The sequence below is a fragment of the Aspergillus novofumigatus genome (assembly GCF_002847465.1).
Source record: "Aspergillus novofumigatus IBT 16806 chromosome Unknown P174scaffold_14, whole genome shotgun sequence".
In the NCBI taxonomy this organism is placed as follows: Eukaryota; Fungi; Ascomycota; class Eurotiomycetes; order Eurotiales; family Aspergillaceae; genus Aspergillus; species Aspergillus novofumigatus.
Window position 1 is genome coordinate 128,342 of NW_020194287.1, and position 27,066 is coordinate 155,407.

Below are 27,066 nucleotides of genomic sequence, written 5' to 3' on the forward strand. Positions count from 1 at the left end.
AGGCCGTCATTTAGACTTCACGCTTTGTGTAGGACTGTCCAATACGCTGCCAAGATGTTTACCGGTACCATTAGTCCAACGATGTGTCGGCTCGGTCTTCACTAGGTAGGCTCCTGAATACTCTACGAAGTGTACGACGGATTTCCGGGCATCGTCCAAAGAATGTATCTGGATGATTCATGTATACAAAAACTTAGTCCAAATGGCCAAGCATAAGTGTGAATTACATTAGAAGTGAAATTTGGAACCTTTATATGAGTCAAATTTTGCCTGCCGAAATACAAAATAAACCAGTCTAGAACTGAACACGATCGGAAAGAAATTTATATCCATCAGCCACAGCTTTCATTTCCTGAGGATGATGTGTAAAGGTTGGAGAAATATCAAATAAATGTACCGAGTCATCCAGGGCCCTGAGTTCTGCCTCGACCCCGTTGGCAATCATAGTGGCGAATGTCCTTTTTACCTGTTCTAGGGGAATCAAATCGTCCAGTCCTCCATGAATCATGAAGGTCGGGGTTCGGTAGTGGCCGGCCGATATCTGCCAGGTTGGGCAGATTTGTTGGATTTCTATCGCTGTCGGCCGCGGTAGGTCCTGGCTGCCGGTCATTAGAATATTCTTATAGTTCCATCCATGCAGCAAGACAGGCAACGTTTGCCCTCTCCAGTTCATGTAAAGAGCAATCCGACTGCGAGGATCACTGGTTGACATCCAACCCCCGGCGCATGTTTGGTGCTTGGCGGATTATAGCTCGTGATCGGAGTATCATTTACTGCATCCCAAATATTGTACACTTCATCTGGGGAGCGATGTCTCGGCCGTAGGGAAAGTTTGGCTGCGACCAGAATGGATCACTGTAGTCTGTAGGACAATAGAATGAGAGGATTGCTTCTGGCGCACGGACTCCACACAGTGAGGCCGTCCAGGACAGGGTCATTGCTAGATGACCCCCAGTCGACCACCCCACCGCCACCACCTGGTCACCGTTCGGGCGAATGTCAGGTCGTTTGAGGGACAGCCTAGGGAGTGTCCGGCGGGTCCAAACCAGAGCGTCGCGAACGTCTCGCATTGGTCCTTCGGTTAGGGATGTTTCGGGACAGAGCCTATAGTCAATGCTAACTGGGAGGAATCCTGAATTTAGTAGCATCTTGATCTGCTGGGAACGGATGTCCTTGCGGGACAGCATAACGTGGCCTCCGCCATGAATTAAAAGAGCTACTAGCTTGTCAACGAAACTGGAACGAGCCTCACGAGTCATTCTAAGGCTAACCAACCGATGGGGCGACGGCGGTGTGCATCATCGACTTCAGAAGGGTAGTAGATATCGGCCAGGAGCTGGACACCGTCTTTCTCATCGTACTTCACGGTCTCCTCCGTTACCAGAGGCGACCGGAAAAGTATCTGCGAAGCCCCATGGGGCAGGGTAGGCGATGCTACAATAAGACGAAGAATTTCTGACTCCCTTGAATCATTGCACGACCAGTTCACCCAATTGTAGCCCGCCTGACGGAGAGATTCGTTCCAAAACTGCTCAGTTGCAAGTGCATGGTTCCTCCCGTCGTTGAATAGCCACCAGCCTTCAAGAAGCCCGAACACAAGGTCAAACCAAAACAGATTCCGAGTCAACTCAATCAGACATAAAATGCCATCCGGCCGCAATAATTTCCGGATATTGTCGCAGGAGTGAGCAATGTTGCGCGTGGCGTGAATGCAATTCGTGGATAGAACGATATCATACTGCCCCAGTAGATCATCCGGAGGATCCTGTTCAATATTCAGCGTGGCGTATTGTATACAGCTGTACCCGTTGAACTTCTTCTTTGCTAGCGTAACCAATGAAGTTGATATGTCCGTAAATGTATACTCAAACCTTAACCCGGGGACCGCTGCCAGCTGGCTCACCAGGTACTTTGTCGTGCCTCCTGTCCCGGCACCGATCTCGAGAATTTTGATATCTCTGCGAGAGCGAAGAAGGATCACAAGATCCTGGAGGTACTGGGCCAAGTGCATGGTGGCTGACTTGAACATTGGAGCATTAGTATAAACATCCTCCATCACTCGTCGCGCATCTGCGTTCTGGAAGAGGAGGGCCAACGGATCCGCGCTACCGGACAGACACTCTGCTAGCCGGGAGCCCGTTGTACGTAGCAGGGTATGCTCCGAGGCATGGTGCGGGTATTCCTTGATGATATCCTCATGCAAGAGTAGAGAAGTGTCGCTGGGGACCGCCTCCGCCGTGCGGAACATCCCATCATCTTTCCTGCAGATCAGCTTGGAGAATTTCAGCACCTCGTAGAGTTGATTCCGCACGCTCTCGTGCTGAGGGAGCACAGGGATGAGGGGTACGGCCTGCCCAGCATGCAGTAATTCGAGAGGATATCCCAAGGCCCGGAAGGCCTCCACCACATATGCCGTTACCAGAGCCATTTGCTTCGGGAAAACCGATTCACAGAAGCCAGCCCACTTGGTTATCTGACTGTAGTCAGTGTTGGCCTGGGTTGTCCCGAAGAGATCGTAGGCTTTTTGCGCGAGCATCAGGGCGTCGGGGGGAGCAGGGCCATTGAACACGGACTCTGCCAGATCACTCAGGGGAGGCATTTTACTTGTTGTGGCTTGTTTCTGAGCGACAGATGCTCCGGGGAAAATGGCTTGCACCAGGCACTGGATATCAGGGATCTCTCCCAGCTCGGCACTGGTGATATTGACGCCGAATCTCTTCTTGATCTCCGTCAACACTTCGGTGCTCATGAGGGAGTCAACTCCGATTGCCATCAGCGAAGAATATGGGCTAAGCTCATCCAGTCCGACACCAAGCAGATCACTCAACATCGCCTGAATGGCTGGAAACTTGTTTGTATCAACTGTGGCTGCCGTGGGAGGCGGGCGATCAACAACATTTAGGATGGAATTGACCTCCTTGTGACCAGCTGAAGGTTCATTCGTGGCGAGCATGCTGGGTTGGTGGTTGTTGAGTTTGGCCAAGGTTCGTGTGAGAGCGCGAATCGAGACGGAAGTAAATGTGGCCGCCAAGATAGCGATAGCCAGCTGTCCAGACTTCTGGTCCATGACAAAAACATCACACGCGACTTGGCCTTTGGACAGACGGTCATAGTTAGAATACACTCTCCAAGGCTGGGGGGCCGCAGGATCCCGTTTCATGAAGACTTCCCCAATGAAAGCCTCTCCTACTGCGCTGCAGACGTACACTTCGTCCTCCGGCACGTCAGCTAGACAGTTAACATGAACACCAGCGACTTGGACAAAGTTGTCAATCAGGATTGGGTCGCAGGCGCTCTCTCTGCTGAGCGACAATGGCACGAAGACCCGCCCTGTAGCTTCGGTAGAGACGCAAAACACACTCTCTACTCCGCGATAATAGTCGGCATAGTTCACCACCCGGCGGAAGGCCTGGTAGACGGCAGATCCCTTCAAGCCACTTGAGGATGGCAAGCTCGCAATCGAATCAGGTCTCGAAGGGTTCATCAACCGATCCAATGACCGGAAACGGGAAAGGATCGTCGACGTGCTGTCGAATGGGTGCAGGGAGATTCTTCCTGTTGCATGACTGACTGGAGCCTTCTGCCCAGCCTGTGTGAAGAGCGAGAACGTCCACGCGGTCTTCTCTGCTGGCGATTGGGACAGGCGTAGTAAGACATCCCCGTCTGGTTCTAAGACCAGGGGAGCCGAGATAGAGAGCTCTTGCAGGTGCGGCATCGCCGTGATGAGGCCCGCCGAGGAGAGGCAGCCGGCGGCGCTGACAACCATTTCCAGATACAGGGATGCCGGACAGAGATTTTGCTCCACGACAGCATGGCCCTGAGTGCACGTCCGGTATAGAGGGTCCTTTGTGTTGACGCTAAACAGACATTCGCTGGGCCGCTTCTCCAGCACCTGAACCAGGCCCATGGGCTCCGAGGAGGCTTCGGCGATAGGGGCCGAGGCAGGAAGAAAGGCCAAAGGGTCATACTCAGTCCAATGGCTAGTCTTTGCAAATTGATACGGGGAAGGTTAATCCACTTATAGGAATTGGCCTGGGAGCGGTGGAACGGCCAGAATTGTACTGGGATACCATTGGCCCACAGCCCACTCGTCGCTTTGGCCAGATTGGCCTGCGCCTGGGGGCTCTTCAGATCACTTGCTTGGTAGAGATGGGCTCTCGAAGATGATGACTCCTCAACGACGCGACGAACCATGGAGACGATCGGGGAGGCTGATCCGGCCTCTAGCCAGACCACGGGCCCCTGAACATGGTTGGCTGCGCGCTGGACGGCTGAATCGAAGTGTACGGGCATGCGACTGTGCGCCACGATCTGGTCAGGAGTGACGCAGGTCCACGCACTCCCGTCTTCGGAGCAAGCTTCAACGGGGATTGTGGTCGGGTGATACTTCAAGGACTGGGCCAGTTTCCGTAGTCCCGGGACAATGCTATCTACCAGGCGTGAATGGAAGGCATGAGTATTGGGCAACCGCTTGATCCGCATCCCGTCCGCCAGCTTTTCGACAACCTGGATGGAAATCTCGTCCCCAGCAAGCACGTAGCTGCGTGCTCCATTATAGCAGGCCAGATCCACGGTATCCCCAGCCCGGTTCACCAAGGCACGGACCTCGGCCTCGCTAGCATCAACAGAAAGCATGACGCCATGATCACCCGCCCAGCTAGTTTCAATGAGTCGGGCACGCTCGGAGACCAGCCGGATTGCATCTATCAGCGTCAAGCCGCCGGCTACACACAATGCCGTCAGCTGACCAAAGCTGTGACCAAGCATACGTTTGACCTGAAGCCCTGAGTGGATCCAACACATAGCACTGGCATACTGGATGGCGAAAAGGATGCAATGGAGGTTCACCAAATCGTGAATGGGTTCCTCCTGAAAAATAGTCGGAAAAAGACTGGGGAGACCCATGGACTGACAGATCTTTTCACAGTCCGCCAAATGAGCCTGGAGGAGGTGACAACCGGCAAAGAGGTCCTGGGAGATATGGGCCGTGTTCCCGTTCTGGCCCCCAAAACACAAGATGACCGACGGAGCCTGTGCCGGACGCTGCTGTAAATCTGTGACCCCAGCCGCCACCGACTCGAGCTGGCTCAACAAAGTCATCGGATCCTGGCTCGGGGTGGGAAAACTGACGAGGAAGTCTAGATCCCGGTTCTGTTTGATAGCGAGGTTATAAGTGATGTCGCGCATTGTGCAGCCAAGAAGTCCTGCAGTCTGCCTAAGAAAGGCTTGCATTTTGTAACAGTAAGACCGGAGAGACTCTGGGGACTTGGCCGCGACGAAAACCGGAACATCGGAGAGCCATGAGCTGCCTGTATTTGTGGTAATTGTGTGTTGCCGCAGGACGATGGCGGCGTTGCTCCCTGCAGCCCCATAGTTGGTGACCATCGCCACCCGCCTGGCCGATTTCCAATCAGTGGACTGTTTGGGGATGACGATCCGATCGCCCTCTGGCGCGGGAATTTTCGGGTTGAGGCGCGAAAAGTTCGCTTGCTTGGGGATCCTACCCTTCTGCATCATTAGGATCGTTTTCACGAGACCGGCCACGCCGGATGAGGTCTCAGTGTGACCGATGTTGTCCTTGATGGAACCAACGTAGAGCTCCTCGCTCCGATGACGGCCCCCAAACATCCTCCGGATGCTATCGAACTCGATAGGGTCCCCTACTTGCGTTCCTGTCCTCGGGTCAACCAACGCCAAATAGCTGGAAGGGGGAGGAGGTCTATCTGACTTACCAGTGCCGTGAGCCTCTACGTAAGTGACATCCTCTGGAGCAATGCCCGATGCTGCCAGGGATTTACCATAGAGTGACATCTGCGATTCGGACACTGGAACCGTGATTGGCGAGCAGTTAGATCCCTGATTGACTGCGGTCCCGGTGATCACCGCCAGAATGGGATCGACATCGGAGATGGCGTCCTCCAGCGGCCGCAATACAACCAGTCCGGCGCCCTCGCCCCGGCAATATCCGTCAGCATCAGCATCAAACGCCTTAGATGCCCCGGTTGGGGACAAGAAGGAAGCGGCTGCAAGGTTCTGCGTCACTTTCGGGCTGGTCATGACGTTCACGCCTCCCGCAATGGCAACAGAGCAGTCTTTGGTGCGCAACGCCTATTTGACTAGGGTTAACCGAATACAGAAATTAAGCAGGCACGGATCGACCAACTTACCTGGCATGCTAGATGAATAGCGACGGCTGCCGACGAGCACGCAGTGTCGACAACCACTGACGGACCACTCCAACCGAAATAATGGCTGATACGACCCGTGTTGAAGGCCTGGAGCGTCCCAGGAGCCGAATAGGCGTTCGCATGATGCGACCCGACATTATCAGTGTAGTCGTCTGAACCGACGCCCACATAGCATCCGACATCCCGGGGAATTTGAGAACTGCGCAGACCGCAGTATCCCGCTGACTCCATGGCTTCGTAGGCGACCTGCAAAAGAAGCCTTTGCTGAGGGTCCATTGTCGCCGCCTCTCGAGCGGAGATGCCAAAGAAGCGGTGATCAAACATGTCGGGTTCTTCCAGATAATGTCCCCAGTACGGACCCTTGGGCTCGCGCAAGAGCTCGACCATCTTAAGTCGATCGTTGGGCAGTGGCTTCACGGCACATTTCCCCAGCTCCAGCATCTCCCAGAGCTCCTCCACTGAATTCGCCTGAGGGTACCGACAGGCCATGCCGGTGACCGCGATTGGTCGTACCGGAGCTGCCCCAGTACCATTGATGGCCTCATAGCAGCCGTCGACCGGCGACGAAGTGCTGGGTGTCAGGTTACTATAAGAGAGTACCTGCCCGTTACTTGTAAAGCCCCACCGTACACAGTCCGAATCAGCTTGCTTTGGGCCATTCGAGGCACGCACTGGTGGGGCCCGATTGATACCAAGCGGATGCTCTCATCCGTCATTGTTATGCTTGCCAACGCCGCCGTCACAGTTATGAGCCACTGCGATCGAAAACATAATATGGATTGTAGGGCGATTGTGTGTAGCTGTCCCGTACGTATTACTTCGCCATTGATATTGGATCTTAGGGGCAAAGACAGGGAACTGGCATCGGGCAATTGAAACCGACAGTCTCGTTCGCAGAGCCTTGACATCTGCTCTACCGCCGCGGTATGGTCAGGATGGTGGAATCTTCCACACAGACGGATTTCTCGGACCGAGAGGCCGTGATTGGCCAGGTCCTGGATCATCTGCGGTGCCAGGCTCTTTGGCACAGTCAGAGTCGCTCTGTTGGCGTCGGTGACGCACGCAATATAAGCCTAGATCTCATGGTCAACAGGGTCGTCTGGATCCAGAAGATTAACCCACCTCTGGATGAGCTGCAAGGACCTGTTCTAGCCGATCATAATCCTCTTCCCCATCCCATCTTACTGCCATTGACCTCGCCCGATGAACAGCCAGTTCATCCAAGTCAACTAAACCCCCAATACAGACAGCCAGACGAATGATTTTAGATACTAACGCACGGAATGCAGTCTCGTCGCAGGACGCAGCTACCGCTGTGGCAGCCAGAAACCCTACACAGAATCCTTGAACGTCTCTGGCTTGGAATCCCTTCATGGTCTCTTTGACCTTGTAAAATTCAACAATGTGTCGGATCACCGTCACTGGTGTGGTGATGACATTCATTGCCTCATCGGACGCTGGGAAGGGCCCGCCATTGAAGAAGCGCCCCAATGCGACGAGTTGTTCCTCACCAGGAACTTGACTCAAAGCCGGCCAGGCATTCTTGATCTCTGGCCACAGTGAAGGTAGCTCCAGCACTAAATCAACAAGATATCGCACTGCCGGCTGTTCCAGAACATAGCTCCGTATGCAGGACAGCGCCTCGTCCATGTCAGAAGACTGTGGTCCGAACAGGATCCCAACATCGCATCTTTCGGTGTCCGAAGGTTCCATGGCGGGGATGAGACGGTACAGTAGGCTCGCCAGACGTCTAAAGCTTGATCATTTAATTTCAATTGGTCAGAAAGCGCGCTGGGAAAGAGCCGTCCAGTCGAGGGCATTGGAGTGTACTAAGAGAGGTAAAGAAGTTCTTCTTCCTTCAGGACTCCTATAGGCGTTGCGGATATTTGGCTCTCTTTTAAGAGTGTTCCTTTCGTCCCAGTCTTTCCCATAACGTGCTGTCGGGCCTAACATTCCTCATCAGGGTTAGGATGATGCAGGATCCTGCAATGCTTATCTTTTGCCCTCCCATGTTGTGCTTTTGTGGCGGAGCGAAACTGGCAAGGGATGATACACATCCAGGAGGAATGAGTGTGCGACATGATAACTACATATATAAGCACCAATTGATCGGTTTAGCTGACGATCACAACAAATGTCTCATGTGTTTGTTGGTGTCGCTGCACCATCCATAGGCAAGGGAGGCGGCCGTGGTCGCTCCTGACGTTCCGCCAAAGTATCCCAGCTCCCCTTGCCGTATCAATCAGGCGGCATCTGGACACATTTCAATTCGAGAGGCTGAAAAACGACTCACATTCGTCGTTTACGCCGTCTATGCCCGGCTCGGTGGTATGAGTCAGGCGCACACCACTTCACACCCAGCTACTCAGCTTATTCCCTTACATGTACACTCCCTGACCGACAATTCCGAAGGCTGGTATGCCAGGACAATTTGGTAAAAACGTGTTGTATTCGCAATTCAACCTTTGTCAACTTCCTTTACTTCTTGCGGGGGTCGCAGGTCAACTTGCCCGATCTTTCGATGTAAGTGGTTGAATAGTCGATTCTCATGAGTGGTGATATTGATTAGCCATTTTAAGTTATTCAGATAACTGCTATAGACGGGGTCATATTCTGAGTAGGCGGAAGAGCATGACAAGATGTGTATTCTCGGGATTCGAAAACTCATTTTGCAGGTCTCCCTAAAAGACACGAGCAAAGATCTTTCTGTGGGAACGTGACCCCGTCCGCTGTGGCTTAGCTCCCTCGCTTAGTCATCATTAGTTAGATTTCTGGTCCCGTCCCGGGTACCCATCCAATAGACAAGCATCCATCGCTTCACCTGGATGGCGCAGTGGTCTTGCGTCGTCAAGGAAGGCTTCAAATAATCCCGGAAATCCAGAACGGGTGGGGGTCCCAATTCTGGTTCATAGGATTGGATTATGCGGAGCTCGTGGGTTCGAATCCCGCAACAGGCATTGACCTGGGTGGTGGTAAAGGGGAAGATAGGCCAGGCTGTCCGACAGCTGACATGCCCTGCCGGTTTGATGGGCCATGGTTATGGGTTATCAGGGGGGAGTACACAAGGAACCTCTCATGTAACAGGACTTGTCCTGCGTCTTTACCGTCTTGGATCAACTGTCAGATAATACTTGCTAGGGGGCTACATGCAGCCTATGGCCGCGAGAAGCCTGAGAAATCAATAAATAAATAAATCCATCGCTTCACACTTTCCACCAATGTCGTGAACATAATTTGTCTTCACCGCTTTCTTGCTATTGCTTTTCTACCAAGGTCTCTACTGCCGTTACTCTCTCAATCAAGCCTAGCTTAGTTAATTTGGGCGCTAAATTAGTAACCAGATTCCTATACCAATTCTTTCTTTTGTGAAAGGCCTTGGAGTCTATACCCACTCTTCCTTTTACTAGTATAGTGACTCACCCGCCAGTACTGGGGATACGAGTCGAGGAATTAGGAATTCAGCGGTGGCAGTGGGACTAACGACATGCCAATCTTGTCCACTCTTAGTGATTGTTACATCCTGTGGCGCCCCCCACTACTACCAACCTGCATCGTCTGTCCAATGCTCCTTCAACGGTGTTGCAACCTTGGGCAAAAGAGACTGAACGATTTTGTCTGATCAGTTAGTAATATGCCTGTATGTATGCTGGCTGAATGTAGAAGCAGGCTCACTGAGATTCCGGTTCAGCTTCCCCCGGATACTGTCTGGTAGGACGTCGTTTCTAGCTAATTCTTGGAAAACTTCCAATCCTGAAGTATGTGGATGAAACACAGATTCAAGATATTTTTGGAATCGCAATGCAGGGTGGTTACTGAACTCATTTGCAAACTTTGGCGCGAGCACAAGCAGAGGTCTATCTGGTGTTGAAATACGCACGACATCGGCATGGAATACAGTTAACAGAGCTGAATGACATGCACTGGGGATGCGGTACCTTGTGAATACTAGTTCTAATCAAGTCAGGCAGCTATTCAGCAAACCTTCGTCGTGCATGATACCCCCTGAAGCCAAATGGTCCCTTCCCACCGATTGAATATGACGTCTGAGAGGATATGATGAGGATAGTTGCTGTCGAGAGCATGAGCAGCCATGCGACTCCGGCGGCCTCCAAGCTAAGAAGGGACGTGATGAGATCAAAGGCCATTTTAGGACTGCTTTTTCTTCCACGCATGTCACTATCCAGCTTGAGTTAGCCCAATAACAGAGAATCTTAACCATGGAACTTGAACTGTTTAGCCTATGAAGAGAGCGAAAACAAGTCTCTTATAGAGAAATAACCGCAAGCCCACACCTTGCAGTGACTGTGGTACCCAGGGTTCTTAGGTGGCAGTCACGAAAATTTACTAGTGCAATCTACCTTATTGTTACAGAGGTACTGAGACGCAGCGAGCATTCCATACTGGGTGGTATAGTTCCCATTTCAGGTTGACCACATTACAACCTAATATTATTGGATGACTGCGTATGGGCGGCGATCGCTAACGTAGCATTGGGATGAGATGTTTCCCGGTCCATCCTGGTAGGACAGCATCATGGAGGCAAGGAGGAGCTGCAGGCTACCCTGAGCCCTTACTTCCACCAGTCGCCTATCCTTAGTGAAGTAGATTGTCCCCTTTAGAGAATTTCAAGTAAGTCCGTCCAGACGTCGGCGTGTATCCAGGGTAACTCCATTATCTCCACTAGAAGCCCTAAGATGTAGTCAGATTCTATCGGCAACGTCGGATAGTGCGGAACGCAATTTGAAGGTGGCAATTCAAATCAATGGGTAGCAAAGTACTGAAGGCCAGTACAATCCCCTTATTTTTTGGTAGTTGTGAATACCACATGATGGGTAAATGCAAAACTTACAGTCTGGATCCTCTCACAATGGGAACATCAACTAGTTTTGGGTCTCCAACTCCCTAGATGGACCACATAACTTACGATCCCTTTCCCCAAGTCGCGAGACCAGCCGCTTCCATTTGCTGCTCCGGTTTGAGTGTTGACTGGCTAACCCGTAGCCGTTGAGATACCCCGCGGTGTACAACCAGCGATTCCAAGGAACCCTGCTGCCTGCGTAGCTCAGTCCTCTTCGTTTGAGGTCGGCTCCACAAGCACCTTCCTGAACCGCAGAGGACACCTTTCGATTTCCTTGGAGAGGATACGGCAATATGTACTACATTTGGTCCTGAGAGAGGTTAGATTTACGCACGCCCCGGCCAGAGACGGCATAGAAAAGATTCCGGAGACCACTCGTCATCACTCTGTGGAGAGTTGCCAGGCCATTGACAGCCATCTAATATAGCTCATACTCCGCCCCGTCTACCACCAGGCCAAGACTGCCTGAACCTAACCCAAATCCATATCCAACCCACCCAATCCGCAATTTGGGTTGGAGGAGTTAACCCTGATCCAACCCATATGGATATAGATTATCGGCGAACCATGCCTGATCCGCATTGATATGGATAAACTAGACCTCGCCAAACGCGGGTTTGGGGCGGGTTTGGCCTGAAGGCAATCCATCACGGTGGTGAAGGGCCCGGTTAAAACCTTCAAAAACCTTTAAAAAGGAAAAGAAGGAAAGGTACCCGTTTGGCTTAGTCTCTCCCCGTAACCGGGTGGTGTCACTCAATGCCAAGCCCTCTCCGAAAACCATTCAAATCGTTCTCGCGGAAGAGGCTTCGTGAACCCATCAGCAATTTTGCTCTGTAGTTGGGATGTATTTCAGCTCCACTGTTTCAAGGTCTTGGACCTCTCCTTGCCATTTGCATTGGATTTCCATTCTATATAGGGAGTCATGGGTTCAGGTCAACACCACAACCATGGCCAATCTTTATGAAACCTATACCATTTGATAGAGCTCAAAGAGAGTAATCTAATGATGGTACTACCACTTGAAAATATCAGGGATTAGTGGAGTTATTCTGGGTGAAAGAAATGTAACAGAAATTTAAAAGTAGTTAGCATGCTTTAGGAGACTAACTGCTTTTAAATTTCCATTATATTTATAATTAAGGGCCATAGAATAAAGATATAAAGATAATAAATATATCAAAAAATCAAGAAAAATCAGCTAATCAGAATAGTATATATTCCATCAGGATTGAATAATAGGCGGTTGAGTAATCCATGTGGGACTGTTATTATTGAGAAACAGTTTAAAGGTTAACAGGAAACCATTAACTAGCTACTACACTTATGGCTACTAGTGGTGTTGTGCGTGGACTGCACAGCCGCCCATACTAATTAGGGCTGACCGCAGGGCCTGGTGACTGCAGTTTCCACATCCATTCCCCATCTAGTCCAGACTCTATAGCAGGACTCCATAGTTACTCCTAGACTCCACAGGAATTGCCTATCTCTCTATCAAATCTTCATCTTTTTTAATAATTGAAAATTATTTAATAATGCGAATCTGCTGCATTATAATATTCCAGTATTAGATTCAAGGATATTCACTAGGAAGGTGGTTAAACCAGGGGGGGAAGGCCATATGGTCAACATGTTAAGATTTTTTATTAGGGTCTACTAAGATAACTCTCTGCAAGAAGTATAGACCCTTAGGCCCTATACTAAAGTTTATAGGGCGGAGCAGAAGGTCAGGTCTATATAGAGTGTAGAGTATAGCTTAATTAATTATAATTTATATCTACTCTTGTGAATAGATAAGTAGTATGTAGTGTATAACTAACTAGTAGAGATCACTAAAGCAAAGGGGAATAGATAGCTTGCCAAGGTATAAAGGAAGAATAGTAGAAGGAAGTAGCATAAAGGAAGAATAGTAGAAGGAAGTAGCTAAGGATATCTTAGCTGAATGTCTTAATTCCTTGATTCTTAATTAATTGTAAAACTAGGTGAGGAGTGACCTTGAGGACATATTTATAGGCAGTGGGTAGCTGGGTGATATCACTATGCTGTCATAGTGAGATCACTATTTGCCTCTTATTAAGGTTTAACCGTACCATGGTTCTCACCAACAACTCTAGAGTCTATGTCTACTCTAGAGTTAAAGTTCCCTTAAGTAGGAGTCTTATTAGTTATAAGTATTATCCTCACCCTAAGAGCATCTTTGCTAGTCACATGACCCTACTATAATTAATTAATTAACCATCCTTATCTATATAGTGGGAAGTAGGATTAAAAGTTTCTAAGAAGTATATAATAAGGTTCACTCTCTAGACTAAGGATTAATCTCTATAACTTTCCTCCTGCCCTCACCCTACCATCTTATGGTTAGGTGACCTGGGTCTTGCCCCCTAATCCCCTAGAAATATATATATTTTGTTAAGTTTTTACCCCTAATAATTCCCACCCTTTAGGATAGCTTAAGATCCTAATAAATTACCCTAATTACTACTATCACTACTATCACTATTACCACTATTACAGAGGATGAAGACTACCCCTTCTTAGGAGAGCCTTTAATTAATAATAGTACTAAATAATATATAAAGCAGGGCAGGAAGGTCTTTCTTATAGGGTAACCTTATAAAACTCTACTACCCATGTGCATATAGAAATATATTTTAGAAGACTACTACTATTAGGGATTCCTATTCTTCCTCCACCTACACTAATAATTTATGGCCTGGTGCAAATAACACCCTGTAGCTAACCTATAGGATTAATTATTAATCTGCACTAGAATAAATAATAATTAGACTAGGGCATCTATACTATATAATAAAACCCACCACGCACCCTTATAAATAATAATCATTCTAATGCCTGATGCTAGTTAATTATTAAAAGCCTAGAGTACTAATAGCACTAAGGAGAGAGAATAAAAGGAAGACTAATACTCTCTATAAAGCCTTCTCTAAATCTAGCTATAAAAAGATTAACCCCCACAGTAATATAGGTGAGCTATAAGGGAATAATAAGGTAGCAGCTAAAAGTTATATAGCTATATACTTAAATTTTAGAAGAAGGGTAGAGATGTGGTGAACACAGAGCATAATACTATATATATAGTTACTAAATAAATAGCAAACCATGGCAGTGGCTAATCAAGATAGCAGTAGAAATAAAGCCTGTGTAAAGGCTACCTAGAGATGATTTAGTAATTTTAGCCCTGGCTAAAAGTGGATGCTAGGGTATATACATACTTAAACTTTAGAAGATAGATAGGGATAGCAGCAAACACTTAAGCAATAATACTATAGATATAGTCACTAAATAAATAGCAAACCATAGCAGTTACTGATTAAGAAGGTGGTAGAAATAAAAGCTGTGTAAAGGCTGCCTAGAGATGATTTAGTGATTTCAGCCCTAGCTAAAAGTAGATGCTAGGGTATATACATACTTAAACTTTAGAAGATAGATAGGGATGGTGGCAAATACTTAAGTAATAATACTATAGATATGGTTGCTAAATAAATAGTGAACTATAGTAGTTACTAATTAAGAAGGTGGTAGAAATAAAAGCTATATAAAGGCTACTAGAGATAATCCAGTGATTTCAGCCCTAGCTAAAAGTAGAAGATGTATACTAAGATTAGATCTTATACTATATAGCCTTTTACTAGCATTACTAAGGCCACCCTATTACTACTATTACCTCTAAAAATTATTAGTGCCTATGAGGAATAGCAGCATATAGGGGAGTAAGAAAGAAGACTCCTGTCAACCCTAGGATTAGTATGAGTACCCCCCCAGGTACTGGGCCATTATACTGTTAGGGGGGTACACAGGGTAAGCCAGTACCCCCCTTAACTTTATCAAATCTTAATATTTTTAAATGATTTAAAATGATTTATGATTCTAATTAGCTAAATTATTATATTCTAATATTAAATTCTAGATTATTCACCAGGAAGGTGGTCAAACTAGGAGGGTAGGGGTAAGGTTGAAAATTTTTGTTGGGGTATGCCAAGACCACTATCTGCGGGAAGCCTATACCCTTCTAGGCCACCACCTGGTATAGATTAGTGCCTGAGGCATATATTAGCCTAGCAGAGTCTTAGAATTCAGGCAGAACATATAAGAAAAATAATTTCTAGTATTTATGAAGAGTATAGTACTAGATGACTAATAATTAATATTTTTAGTGAATAGTAGGGACTTTTAGCTATAGAATGATAATAGTCTGATTATATAAGCATGATTCCTGATTTTTTAAAAATCCTTAAAAAACTTGTTGAAATTTATTACCTGCTGACTAATCATCACTATTTTTAGTGAACTGGCCTAATTTTAACTAGAAGAATGATATATAGCATGCTTAGTGATACTAGGCCTAGAATTTTTAAAAATTCATAGAAGTTAATGTTTTGTGGATTTCATTTAGAGAGTAGGTCTAGACTTAGTGGTCTAGTAGGGAGAGGCCTATAAGCAGGCTATCTAGACTAGATGTTTCAGCTTCAATAGGTCCCTGTGTGGGCTATCTTAACTAGATGATTCAGGTTCAATAGGTCCCTGCATGGGCTATCTTAACTAGGTGATTCGGCTTTGATAGTTCCCTGCGTGGGCTATCTCAACTAGGTGATTTGGTATGGCTCAGCCTAGTGATTCTGCTTCGATAGTTCCCTGCGTGGGCTATCTCAACTAGGTGATTTGGTATGGCTCAGCCTAGTGATTCGGCTTCGATAGGTCCCTGCGTGGGCTATCTTAACTAGATGATTCAGCTTCGATAGGTCCCTGCGTGGGCTATCTCAACTAGGTGATTTGGTATGGCTCAGCCTAGTGATTCGGCTTTGATAGGTCCCTGTGTGGACTATCTAGACTAGGTGATTCGGCTTTGATAGTTCCCTGGTGTGGGCTATCTAGACTAGTTGTTTCGGTATGGCTTAACCTAGTGATTTGGCTTCGATAGGTCCCTGCGTGGGCTATCTTAAATAGATGATTCAGCTGCAATAGGTCCCTGCACAAGGGGCCTAGATGAGGTGATTCAGCATGGTTAGGCCTAGAATATATATATAGTATAGTCATCCAGATTTAGGGACACCTTTGACTAGTGAATATATATATCTAAATATATATATAGAACAAAGAGAAAAAAAATATATATTCAACTCATGCTAGCCTAGTGATTCTAGAATCTTCCAGATCTATCTAGGCCTACCAACCATATCTAGCAGAATGAGAAATAGCAAATCTATAGAATAATAGTGCCCCTAGCACCATCTCTGTATCTAGCTCCCACCTCTTCAAGATAACATTCTCTAGCCTAGCTGCCTGAGGCAGTAAGCTAGTATCTAGGCAGCTAGCAGGGTCATGCTCTAGCTCCTCCTTATACTCAATGACTAGGCACCAGAATACCCTAATTAGATCAGATGAGAAACAGGCCTGGCCATCCTGGGTAAGGAGAGGGCCCCTGCATGCCCTAGTAGGTAGGAGACACCTAAAGCAGCAGGTTTCTGCCTCAGGCTTCCCATGTTGCTGCCTTAGCCTAGTTGCATCCATCTGATATTCCTTCCACTGAGAACATTCACTAGTGCCATGAGCACATGACCTCATTCTTGCTTCCTGACGATTCAGGTTTTCATCTTCTAGATCATAGGTTAGCATAGATTCAATAGATCCATAGATTCAATAGATCCATAGATTCAATAGATCCATAGATTTAATAGATCCATAGATTTAATAGATCCATAGATTTAATAGATCCATAGATTTAATAGATCCATAGATTCAATAGATAGCTTACCTTGAATAAAGCAGATCAGGCAGTATCTTTCATGCCAGAATCTCATTGCTTTTGCAAAGAAATCAATCTGGATATGATTCTGCCCCTCTTCCTGCCTAACTGCCTGCCTAACTAGGCCTAGTGTTGATTGCCTATGCTCACATAGATCACAGAGGGCCCAGCTAGGGTCACATGACTTAATAGCCCTAGCATTAAAAACCCTAGATATCACACGTCGCCTGCAGACCTGATCACCTAGATAATTCAGGAATGTGGTGACCTCTAGGGCTTCACCTTCCTGATTAGGCCTAGCCTGCATCCAGAATGCCTTCACTAGGCAATATGACCATCCAGGTTGATCAGGTGATCTACCTGCGCGACCAGATTCCTGCATGAAACTAGTCATCTCATATTGACCAGGCATGAAATGGATGACTAAGTCAACATCAGGGAAATCATACCCTGCCCCAATGGCACCAGTAGCCACTAAGATATATCTGCTAGATTGAAATAGATCTAGCTGATCTAGCTTAGCCTGATCTGATAGATCAGCCTGGAATTTGGCTGCCTCAGGCTCCAACTCATCAGATATGGCATTCACTAGCCGTTTAGACCGGCAGAAGATGATCACTTTAGCCCTAGCCCTAGCACTAGACCTGAATGGGCCATGTTTCATCTCAAAGCTCTTGATAAACTGCCTGAGATAGGGGGCATATTCTGATTCAGGCAGGTTATTAGGGACCTTCTCTACCCTATATGCCTACTAGTGGTGTTGTGCGCGGACTCCACGGTTCCCATACTAAATAGGGCCGACCGCAGGGCCTGGTGACCGCAGTTTCCATGTCCATTCCCCGTCTAGTCCAGACTCCACAGTGGGACTCCATAGTCGCTCCTGGACTCCATGGGAATCGCCCATCTCTCCATCAAATCTTCATCTTTTTCGATGATTGAAAATCATTTGATAATGCGAATCCGCTGCATTATAACATTCCAGTATTAGATTCAAGGATATTCGCTGGGAAGGTGGTCAAACCAGGGGGGGAAGGCCGTATGGTCAACATGTTGAGATTTTTTGTTGGGGTCTGCCAAGATGACTCTCTGCAAGAAGTATAGACCCTCAGGCCCTATACTAAAGTTAGTAGGGCGGAGCAGAAGGTCGGGTCCGCGCAGAGTGCAGAGTGCAGCTTAATCAGTTACAATTCACATCTACTCTGGAGTCCATGTCTACTCTAGAGTTGAAGTTCCCTTAAGCAGGAGTCTTGTTAGTTATAAGTGTTATCCTCACCCTGAGAGCATCTTTGCCAGTCACGCGACCCCACTATGATTGATTAGTTATGAATTGATTGATCCATCCTACATATTAGGATGATGGATGGATCAATTAATCAACCATCCTCATCTATATAGTGGGAAGTAGGATTAAAAGTTTCTAAGAAGTATGCAGTGAGGTTTACTCTCTAGACCAAGGATTAATCTCCATAACTTTCCTCCTGCCCTCACCCTACCATCTTACAGTTGGGTGACCTGGGTCTTGCCCCCTAATCCCCTAGAAATGTATACATTTTGTTAAGTGTTTACCCCAATAATTCCCACCCTTCAGGGTGGCTTGAGATCCTAATAAATTACCCCAATCACTACTATTACTACTATCACTATTACCACTATTACAGAGGATGAAGACTACCCCTTCTTAGGAGAGCCTTCAATTGATAATAGTGCTGGATAATGTATGAAGCAGGGCAGGAAGGTCTTTCTTATAGGGTAACCTCATAAAACTCCACTACCCATGTGCGTGCGGAAATATATTTTGGAAGACTACTACTATTAGGGATTCCTATTCTTCCTCCACCCACACTAATAATTCATGGCCTGGTGCAAATAACGCCCTGCGGCTAACCTATAGGATTGATCATTGATCTGCACTGGAATAAATAACAATTAGACTAGGGCATTCATGCTATGTAATAAAACCCACCACCCACCCTTGCAAATAACAATCATTCTGATGCCTAATGCTAGTTAATTATCAAAAGCCCAGAGCACCAACAGCACCAAGGAGAGAGGATAAAAGGAAGACTAGTACTCTCTGCAAAGCCTTCTCTAAATCCAGCTATGAAAAGATCAACCCCCACAGTGACACAGGTGAGCTATGAGGGAATAATAAGGTGGCAGCCAAAAGTTATGTAGCTGCATGCTCAAATTTCAGAAGAAGGGTAGGGATGGCGGTGAATACTTAAGCAATGATACTGCAGATGCGGTCACTAAATGAATAGTGAACCATGGCAGTCACTAATTAAGAAGGCAGCAGAAATGAAAGCTGTGCAAAGGCCGCCCAGAGATGATTCAGTGATTTCAGCCCTGGCTAAAAGTGGATGCTAGGGTATGTGCATGCTCAAACTTTGGAAGATAGATAGGGATGGCAGTGAATACTTAAGCAATGATACTATAGATATGGTTGCTAAATAAATAGCAAACTATAGCAGTCACTAATTAAGAAGGTGGCAGAAATGAAAGCCATGCAAAGGCCACCAGAGATAATCTAGTGATTTCAGCCCTGGCTGAAAGTAGAAGATGCATACCAAGATCAGACCTTATACTGCACAGCCTTTTACTAGCATCACTAAGGCCGCCCCATTACTGCTATCACCTCTAAAAAATTATTAGTGCCTGTGAGGAATAGCAGCGTGCAGGGGAGCAAGGGAGAAGACTTACTAACTAGCTGCTATTATTTATGTTTCTAGGTCATAGGCTGCGCAGGGGGCGCCTAAGGCAGGAGGAAGGGTGACTGATGGTCAGGGGGCAATCCACATGGGGTATTAGACTTTGGAGACTGTGGCACCATGGGTGGTGTAAAGCTAAGTAGAGAGCTCTCTCCTAAGACCTTAATTACTCTTGCAGCACTCACTCTGATCACTCCCTACTAGCTAGGGGGTGGTGTAGTTAGATCACCGCCCCTAACAACTCTCTACAGCCTCGCCAGCTGCCGCGCATGAGTCTAAAGCCTAAGGTTAGCTTGATATCCACATTAAGGGGAAGTATAAGGAATGAATATAGGGGGCATACTGGCTCTAACTGCTGTAGCTTATCATTATCAACCTTTTCATCATCATTATTATCCTGAGAGCTAGGGCCCTGACCACTGCTGCTGTGGTCATCCCCATTACTGTTATCATTGTTGTTGTGGGGAGAGCCAGGGCGACGACCCCTATTACCAGGGCTAGGGCTGTCTCTGCCACTATCTACATCTGAACCTGAGTAGCTAGCTTTAGACTCGCTGCAGCTGCTCTCCTTGGTGGGGGACCCTTTCTCAGAGTCTAAGACCATATACTTAGTGGATTTATACTACGTCACTGGTTAGTTTTAGTTATACAGATAAACTCACAATCCTAGGCTTTTTAGCCAGAGCTAAACCACTAGCCAAATATCAGCTCCGGTTAAAAGGTGGAGGGGTAAGTATTAGATAGGTAGTACTTTACCTTACTAGCTATAGTCTTAGTGCACTTTCATCACACGCAGGCCTTAGTTAGTGAATCCTGCCTGACTCTCTCTCTCTTACAGCCCCTAGGCGTCATGCAGGCTTTTATCTAGTCCAGATCTTGCTGTAGTAGGCTAAGATCATCCAGGTGCTTAACATTCAGCTAACTGGCTGGCTGCCTAAGCATATGGCAGAGATAATCCACCACAGCCTGCTGGATGACCTTAGCCTTAGCCTGGTCAGCAGCTTGCTCATCTTCACTGTCATCCTTTGCCTGTGCTGCCATGACCATAGGCTTCAGTAGATCATATAGTTACACTGAGAATTGCAGGAGGGCCTTAAGCGTGTTATTACACTCTAACCATCTGGATATGGTATGCTCTTAGAAGATAGACTTAGAAGATAGACTACACCTTCTAGCTACTTTGCTGCCTAAGGCGGTGGACACATCCCACCGCCTGAAAAAGTATATTAAGATTCAAGGGCGGCTTGAGGAGGATCACACAGCTATACTCTGTATAGAGGTTAAGGCTGTGGGCCCTATATTAGTAGGATGTAAGCAGGATGCAGCAAGAGGATTAGGAGTTAGTGAACTCAGCAGCAGCCTCCTAGCAGGCCACCTCTCCCATCTAGGCCTGGATGGTAATATATAGGATGCTAATTGCATCCAAAAACATCTCCACCATCCACATTACCATTAGCCAGTGACAGAAGATCAAAAAATAGGGTTGCTTGCTAGTTAGGTTCCGCCATAGGCCCTCCTGTTAGAAAATGCAAAAGAGGTATCTAAGCTTCATATAGTCTACTAACAGGTAATATGCCACCCCTACCTACATTATAGGCATTATATTCCTCATGCCAGGCGTTATTCTCCACCAAAAATTAGCAAACCCTCTGTCGCCCCGGTCTACTGCCTTTACTATCACCAGGGCTATGGTGTTAGTTTCCGCATTAGCTGCTTAGTAATAGTCATCTAGCAGTAGTAAGAATAACAGGTGATACAGGAGGCACATTACGCGCCAGTTAAGGTGCCCCTGGCTATCACTACTAGAGGCACCAGCATGATGTACCTCCTTGTCTGGGGCGCCGCTACACTTCATCTCTATAACCAGCTAGATGAACTGGATGTGGTGCTCCTTAAGCACCCTTAGAGGGTGCTGAATATCCACTAACATTATCCACATGGGTGGGATTTTATCACTAATTAAGGCAGTCAAGTTAGAGATGTTAATAGGATCCCCCATATCTCTCTAGAGGCAGATCATGTGTATGATAACAGGCAGGGCCTAATAGGCCTCCTGGGGCACTAGATGCCCCTTCTTAAAAAGACTAACAAATGCCTTCAGCTGGAGGAGATTATATAGCAGTAGGGTTAGGAGTTAGTCTATCTCAGCAAAGCACTTATACTCTAAGAACCAATCAAAGTCAGCATTATCAGTGTCAACAGCACCATGTAAGCTCAAGGAGATGATTATAAGATAACCATAGAGATTAAAGGCGCGGTTATAAAGGGGCATTATGGTTAGAAACTAAATATAGGGGGCTTTAAGCAGACTGACTAACTAGTGCATATGTATCTAGATAGTTTTAGCTGCATGGCCCTTATCACAGACCATATAGCTAAACCATCTAGATGCTGCTAACTTATATCACTTTCCTAGTTATGCTTTTCAGCTAGAGCTGAAATCCTCTGCCTCATCCATATCTCTATTATTACCCATTTCGGCTGCATCCTGCAATAGTGCCAACTGCTCTATAGCTAGTGTATTCTTATTAGGGTTTTCATCCTCGCCATCCTTGGCTCTGTTAACCTAGTGGCCCTTACCTTTGCTATTGACCTTGGTCACTTTGGTCACAGTACATGCGGCCCAGGTACTATATAATAAGAGGATAATTATTCACAACATCTTCACATCATAGTTATTAAGCCACCTAAGTTGTTCCTCCAGGTCCGCAAGTGTATCGACGGTAAGGGACTTACATGTGTAATTTAAAGTATAGGCCAAGAGCCTGTGGAAGAGAAGGATAGTGAATGCATCACCTAACCTTACCATCAGCTCAGTCAGCCAAGTGTCAATGAGGGCAGATAGACAGAGAATAATTATTAGTCTATAGGCATGTGTTAGGTCCTTCTCTGCTTAAATTAACACATACCAGATTGCTGCAATAGTCATCATTATTTTGCCGGTGCTATAGGCATTGGTAAGGATGCCTGTGGCAACTAGGCTCACTTCTTAGCAAAGCATCTAATATGCCCCAAGACTTGCCATTTCTTAAGGGTTGTGGCTGGTTAGTTCATATTTAAAGGGATGACCAGAAGGGGGTTTAGTGGATTAAGTGCAAGTTCCTGGCAGGCACAGTTATATAAAGGTAGGTTAGTAGAGAGGGTCATCTGCCCCTTAGTATCACCAAGCTCACCCTCCTCAGCTTGCTTAGTCTCAGTTCCGCCCGCCTCACTCACAGTGAGCATGACCATCTCTAACACATTACTGGCAGCCGCCAGCTGATTCAGGAAGACTTAGGTCTCTAAATCCCCCACTAATATATCAGTGGGTTTATGAATAATGAGCTTACTCTTAAAGTCATCCATCCCCATCATATAAGAGCATAAGAGCTCTCACTCTAATTTCATTATTAGAGGCTGGGTGATCACCACCTTATTCCTAGCATAGTCTGACCTAAAGATGCGTTCAAGGCTCTCCTGGACTATATCATAGTTATTAAGTATAATAAGGTTGCCCTGATCAGCACGCTCCCTTGCTGTAATATATATGTTAACATCATCATAGCCGCCGCCAAACATATCAGCAGTAACTATGTCAGGCCGCGGGGAGTTAGGCCAATCTTAGCTAGAGCCAATACTCAGGTCAGTTAGGTTTAGGTTGTGGTAGACAGGCTCCAGTGCTGGGTTCACTTAAGGCTTGTTTTTGGCCTTTTTACCACCTTAGATCTGTTTCCACGCGAAGGCCAGCAACTTCCAGCTGTGCAGGATGTCGTATGGATTAAGGACCAGGGGATCAGTAGAGAGGTTACTTCGCAGGAAGAGTAAGCCCTTGGCTCTTATCAGTTATATGATAAACCAGAGGACCGTCAGCTCTGGGATCTGTATGTCTTTAACACCCAGGACACCAACACATGGTGCTACTAGGGCCAGCAAGACAGGGAGCATATTAGCATCCTGCAACCAGTCCACAACAGTATTCTTAACCACGCCTTTAATCTTGCCAGTATGGTCATAGTTGTTGGTGTGGACATAGATGTATTTATAGATGATATCCTTAGTTACTGGCTCATTATTAATCAAGGCCCAGATCACAGCAGAATCCTTCAGCTTAAAGCAGCCCGCAAGGCGGGTAGCACTGCTCTCCAAATTCTGGATGAAACTCTTATTATAGCTAACACCAGCAATGCCACATAGTTAAGTTATATTAGATGCCATAACTTCCTGGAAAGATTAACCATAGTCAGCCATCACTTTTACAATGCACACTCCATGATTTTAGTGCCAGCCAAAAGCTCAGCCTCCTGATGACCTAAGCCGCACTGTGAGTATTATGGTTGATTTCAGCCCCGGCTAACTTGGCCTCAGGCACCCACGCCTAATGTTGTCTCCAGCTGAAATCAGCCTGGGGGGGAATCTGCTTGATTTTAGCCCTGGCTAACTTAGCCTCAGGCGCTCACTCCAGACGTTAGCTCCGGCCGAAATCAGCCTGCAGTGGGGAATGCCTGATTTTGGCCCTGGCTAACTTGGCCTCAGGCACCCACTCTAGATATTGGCTCCGGCTGAAATTTGCCTAATTAGGCAAGGCTGATCCAACAGGTCGGAGAGGGAGGGGCTTTAGGTGATGACTTACTGCAAGAAATAACTATTTTGTAGTTGAAAGTGAAATGGAAGTTAGTGGTGATTGTAAGGGTGAAATTTATAGCTGCAATACACACAGATCAAATAGTTTTTAGATGTTGGGGATGATGTTAGCCTAGCTTTTAAATTAAGCAAGTTTGAAGACCAACACCCTTGACTCTTTTAAGTCCCTCAATTAAGGATTCACCGATTGCGGCGGGAGCCAAGGAGACTAGACAGTTGAAGGTGTGTAAATAAAGAAGGTGTTAGGAGGCGGTTTAGTGGACAAAGAATGATGAAGCCAGGTGTCAGGGATGAAAGAATGAATTTTTAGATAAAGCTCACTAAGTAATCACCAAAGACATAGATTAGCAAAGGAAGTGAGATTATGCTAATTTCACTAAGGACTAAGAGATAGCTCACTGATAGATAACTAGGGACAGGAGTCTGGTACACTGTGTGTTATTATTCACTATTAGTATCCCTTGTAAAGAGCAACGTAACTGGAATCCTTACCACTAGGTTCTGTCAGTACACTCAGGTAAAAGAAAAACATGGCTGAGCGGGTCTTTATCATAAGAAAAGAGAGTAAGTTAAACACCTAAGTGGTGGAATTTAGAAACAAGGAAACAAGCAGTAGAAAATAGAAATGAGGAACACTAGATTGCCCTGAGTTCAGCAGGCTAAAGGGTGCAAGCAATGAGACATACTAAATTCACATCTAAATGCTAGCTTGGGTGGAAATCTAATGCTTATAGGGTTTGGTACAGACAAAGAAACACCAGGGATTCTCAGGGGCATGAAGAGGAAGATAAATGACTTAGCTTTAGTATTACAATAAAGAAAAGTAATAAAGAAACTATAGATTGCTCCTGGTGCCATAGAAAGGTTTGTGAGGGGAAGTATACACGCCAGATCTACCCCTAATTCTATTAGCTCTAGCAGAAATCCACAGGTTATGTTAGTCCAAGCGAAGGAAACAGGGGAAATTTAGACGGGGAGGTGAAAAAGGAGATGTGATATTAAAGTAGAATCAATAATGAAGTTATTAGAAGCAGATACTGACCTTAAAATTGTTCATAGTTGGAGATGAGATGTTGTTAGCGATGGTATTAAGGGGAAGAAGAAGAAGAAGATAGAAGGAGGTAAGATGGAGGTGGATAAACAGAATTATGCATTATATAGCATGGGGTTGAAGCCCTAGGCAAGACATTTCATAGAAAAGTGAATGTGTTTGTGAATGTATGTTGCTGTGAACATTAAAGCTATACAGAATATACCATCAAGCAATCTAATTGGTTAAGCCTGAGCACCCACCCACAAGTGTCTTAGCTAATAATATCATTACATGATATTCAGCTGCCCTGACAGCACAGTTGGCTCTGGCCGAAATCAGGGGCACCTGGCTGGCCTGGCTGTGAGCAAGCAATAGTTAGCTCTGGCCGAAATCTAGGGCACCTGGCTGTGAGCAAGTGACAGTTTAGGTCTGGCCAAAATCAGGGGGCACCTGGCTGTAAGCAACACAGGTCAGATAAGCATAGGTAAGAGAAGCTGTGAGGATCCTATACATGGAATAGATTAATAGGGTTAAATTAGATGGAAGTTCTTTAAGTCTTCATTAACTCATGGTAAAAGAAAATGATTTTTAGGTATCATCAACTCCTAGATGTAACTTATCTAATGGCCTATCTTTTCCTATCTACACTAACATCCAAATCAGTATGCGGGTTGGCTGACCATGATTCAACAGATATAGAACTTATATCTAAGTAACCTGTCTTGCACAGCAAACACCAGAAAAAGTCATCTAGTGTTTACCACTAGCAGCTAGCGGTTTAGACATTACACATGTTGCTATCACGCTGGCAGAGGCAGTTCAAGGAGTCATTGCTCTCACCATAAGCATGGAGGAAGCCACAGAGAGCATAGCTCTAGTTATTACTAGTATAGCAACCATTCTTGTCAACCTTGCCAATGGAGATCTGGATAGAGGTGTGGTTGTTAGCCCTAATAATATGGTTAGTGGTGCTGCACTTGTGGTGGACATAGCTATAAGAAAGGAAGACTTAAAACCAGAAACAGTGCAGACAGTGAAGGAAAGTAAGGTAGTATTTACTTATAGATTAATCTCCCTTCTCATTCTCCATCTTAGTAGTTTAGTAGAGTTAAGCTTGATGGGGAGGAAGATAGAGAATAAGAAGGAAGAGATAGTTAACTATATATTAGGATAGTTAAATAGTAAGCAGATGATAGAGTATTATAAAGTATAACTAGATAGATAAGTGAGCACATAATACCTGGCCCTGACCGAAATTAGTATGCACATACAGATTAGAGTGGTTTAGTAAGGTGGTTGAGGTTGATAATGGTGAGGAAGATAGAGAATGAAAAGGGATAGGAGAGATTAACTATCATTATAGGTGAATAGGTAAGGTGATGAGGCAGTATAAGAAATAATTACATAGTTATAAAATACCTAGATTAATATCTATGCTAGTGAAACATAGCCCTAGCCAAAATCAGGGCATGCCAGCCTGGTTAACAACTGTTATTTATTATAATGGGCGGTAGGATAGGAGAATCAGTGTGTTAGCCTATAGGTATAGGAGATCTGGTAGGCATATATATAAGATGATAGATTCCCATTAGGTAAAAATAGAGCTAATTCCTAAGCCTTAGTATTAGGGGATATGTACCTCCACTAGGTAACTTCCTTAGTCCATCAATGCCTGTACTTTTATATTTTAATAATTCCTTTCTGCATGCACCTTGGCCCTGTGTAATAGCCATTTCTTCCTAGAGCTGGTAATGAATTAACAGCCAGGCCTATGACATCTATATCCATCTTTTAGTTCCAGAAATGGAAAAGGGCATAGGGCTTCTTATTCACACAGGGTAGCCTAAACATCCTTAAGATGCAGAAGATCATAATCCTCTATTGCTTGAACCTCA

At 46.1% G+C, this 27,066-nt stretch overlaps 5 protein-coding genes across 5 annotated transcripts; all 5 read right to left on the bottom strand.

Moving 5' to 3' along the window:
• Positions 1–770: 770 nt before the first annotated feature.
• Positions 771–8,109, bottom strand: P174DRAFT_455569 (polyketide synthase; the record flags this gene model as incomplete). Its single annotated transcript, XM_024829334.1, has 7 exons — positions 7,311–8,109; positions 6,819–7,261; positions 6,168–6,759; positions 5,733–6,108; positions 4,063–5,672; positions 1,276–3,985; positions 771–1,216 (listed from the first exon to the last, which is right to left on the bottom strand). Exons 1-7 carry the CDS (start codon positions 7,899–7,901, stop codon positions 771–773), a joined length of 6,768 nt encoding a protein of 2,255 aa, XP_024677082.1. The 5' UTR covers positions 7,902–8,109.
• Positions 8,110–9,579: 1,470 nt separating this feature from the next.
• On the bottom strand, positions 9,580–10,333 carry P174DRAFT_508183 (uncharacterized protein; the record flags this gene model as incomplete). Its single annotated transcript, XM_024831430.1, has 3 exons — positions 9,580–9,803; positions 9,861–10,123; positions 10,170–10,333. The coding sequence occupies 3 exons, from the start codon at positions 10,331–10,333 to the stop codon at positions 9,727–9,729; spliced, it is 504 nt and encodes a 167-aa protein (XP_024677083.1). The 3' UTR covers positions 9,580–9,726.
• Positions 10,334–16,931: 6,598 nt separating this feature from the next.
• On the bottom strand, positions 16,932–17,543 carry P174DRAFT_348217 (C-terminal helicase domain-containing protein; the record flags this gene model as incomplete). The annotated part of the gene is made up of 1 exon (XM_024821723.1): positions 16,932–17,543. A coding segment is annotated over one exon (612 nt), but the record flags the coding sequence as incomplete, so codon positions are not given.
• A 2,195-nt stretch (positions 17,544–19,738) lies between these two features.
• On the bottom strand, positions 19,739–20,559 carry P174DRAFT_436164 (uncharacterized protein; the record flags this gene model as incomplete). The annotated part of the gene is made up of 3 exons (XM_024825986.1): positions 19,739–20,140; positions 20,181–20,203; positions 20,442–20,559. The coding sequence occupies 3 exons, from the start codon at positions 20,557–20,559 to the stop codon at positions 19,739–19,741; spliced, it is 543 nt and encodes a 180-aa protein (XP_024677085.1).
• Positions 20,560–22,222: 1,663 nt separating this feature from the next.
• P174DRAFT_345654 (uncharacterized protein) lies at positions 22,223–22,375 on the bottom strand (the record flags this gene model as incomplete). The annotated part of the gene is made up of 1 exon (XM_024821714.1): positions 22,223–22,375. A coding segment is annotated over one exon (153 nt), but the record flags the coding sequence as incomplete, so codon positions are not given.
• Between the last annotated feature and the right edge of the window lie 4,691 nt (positions 22,376–27,066).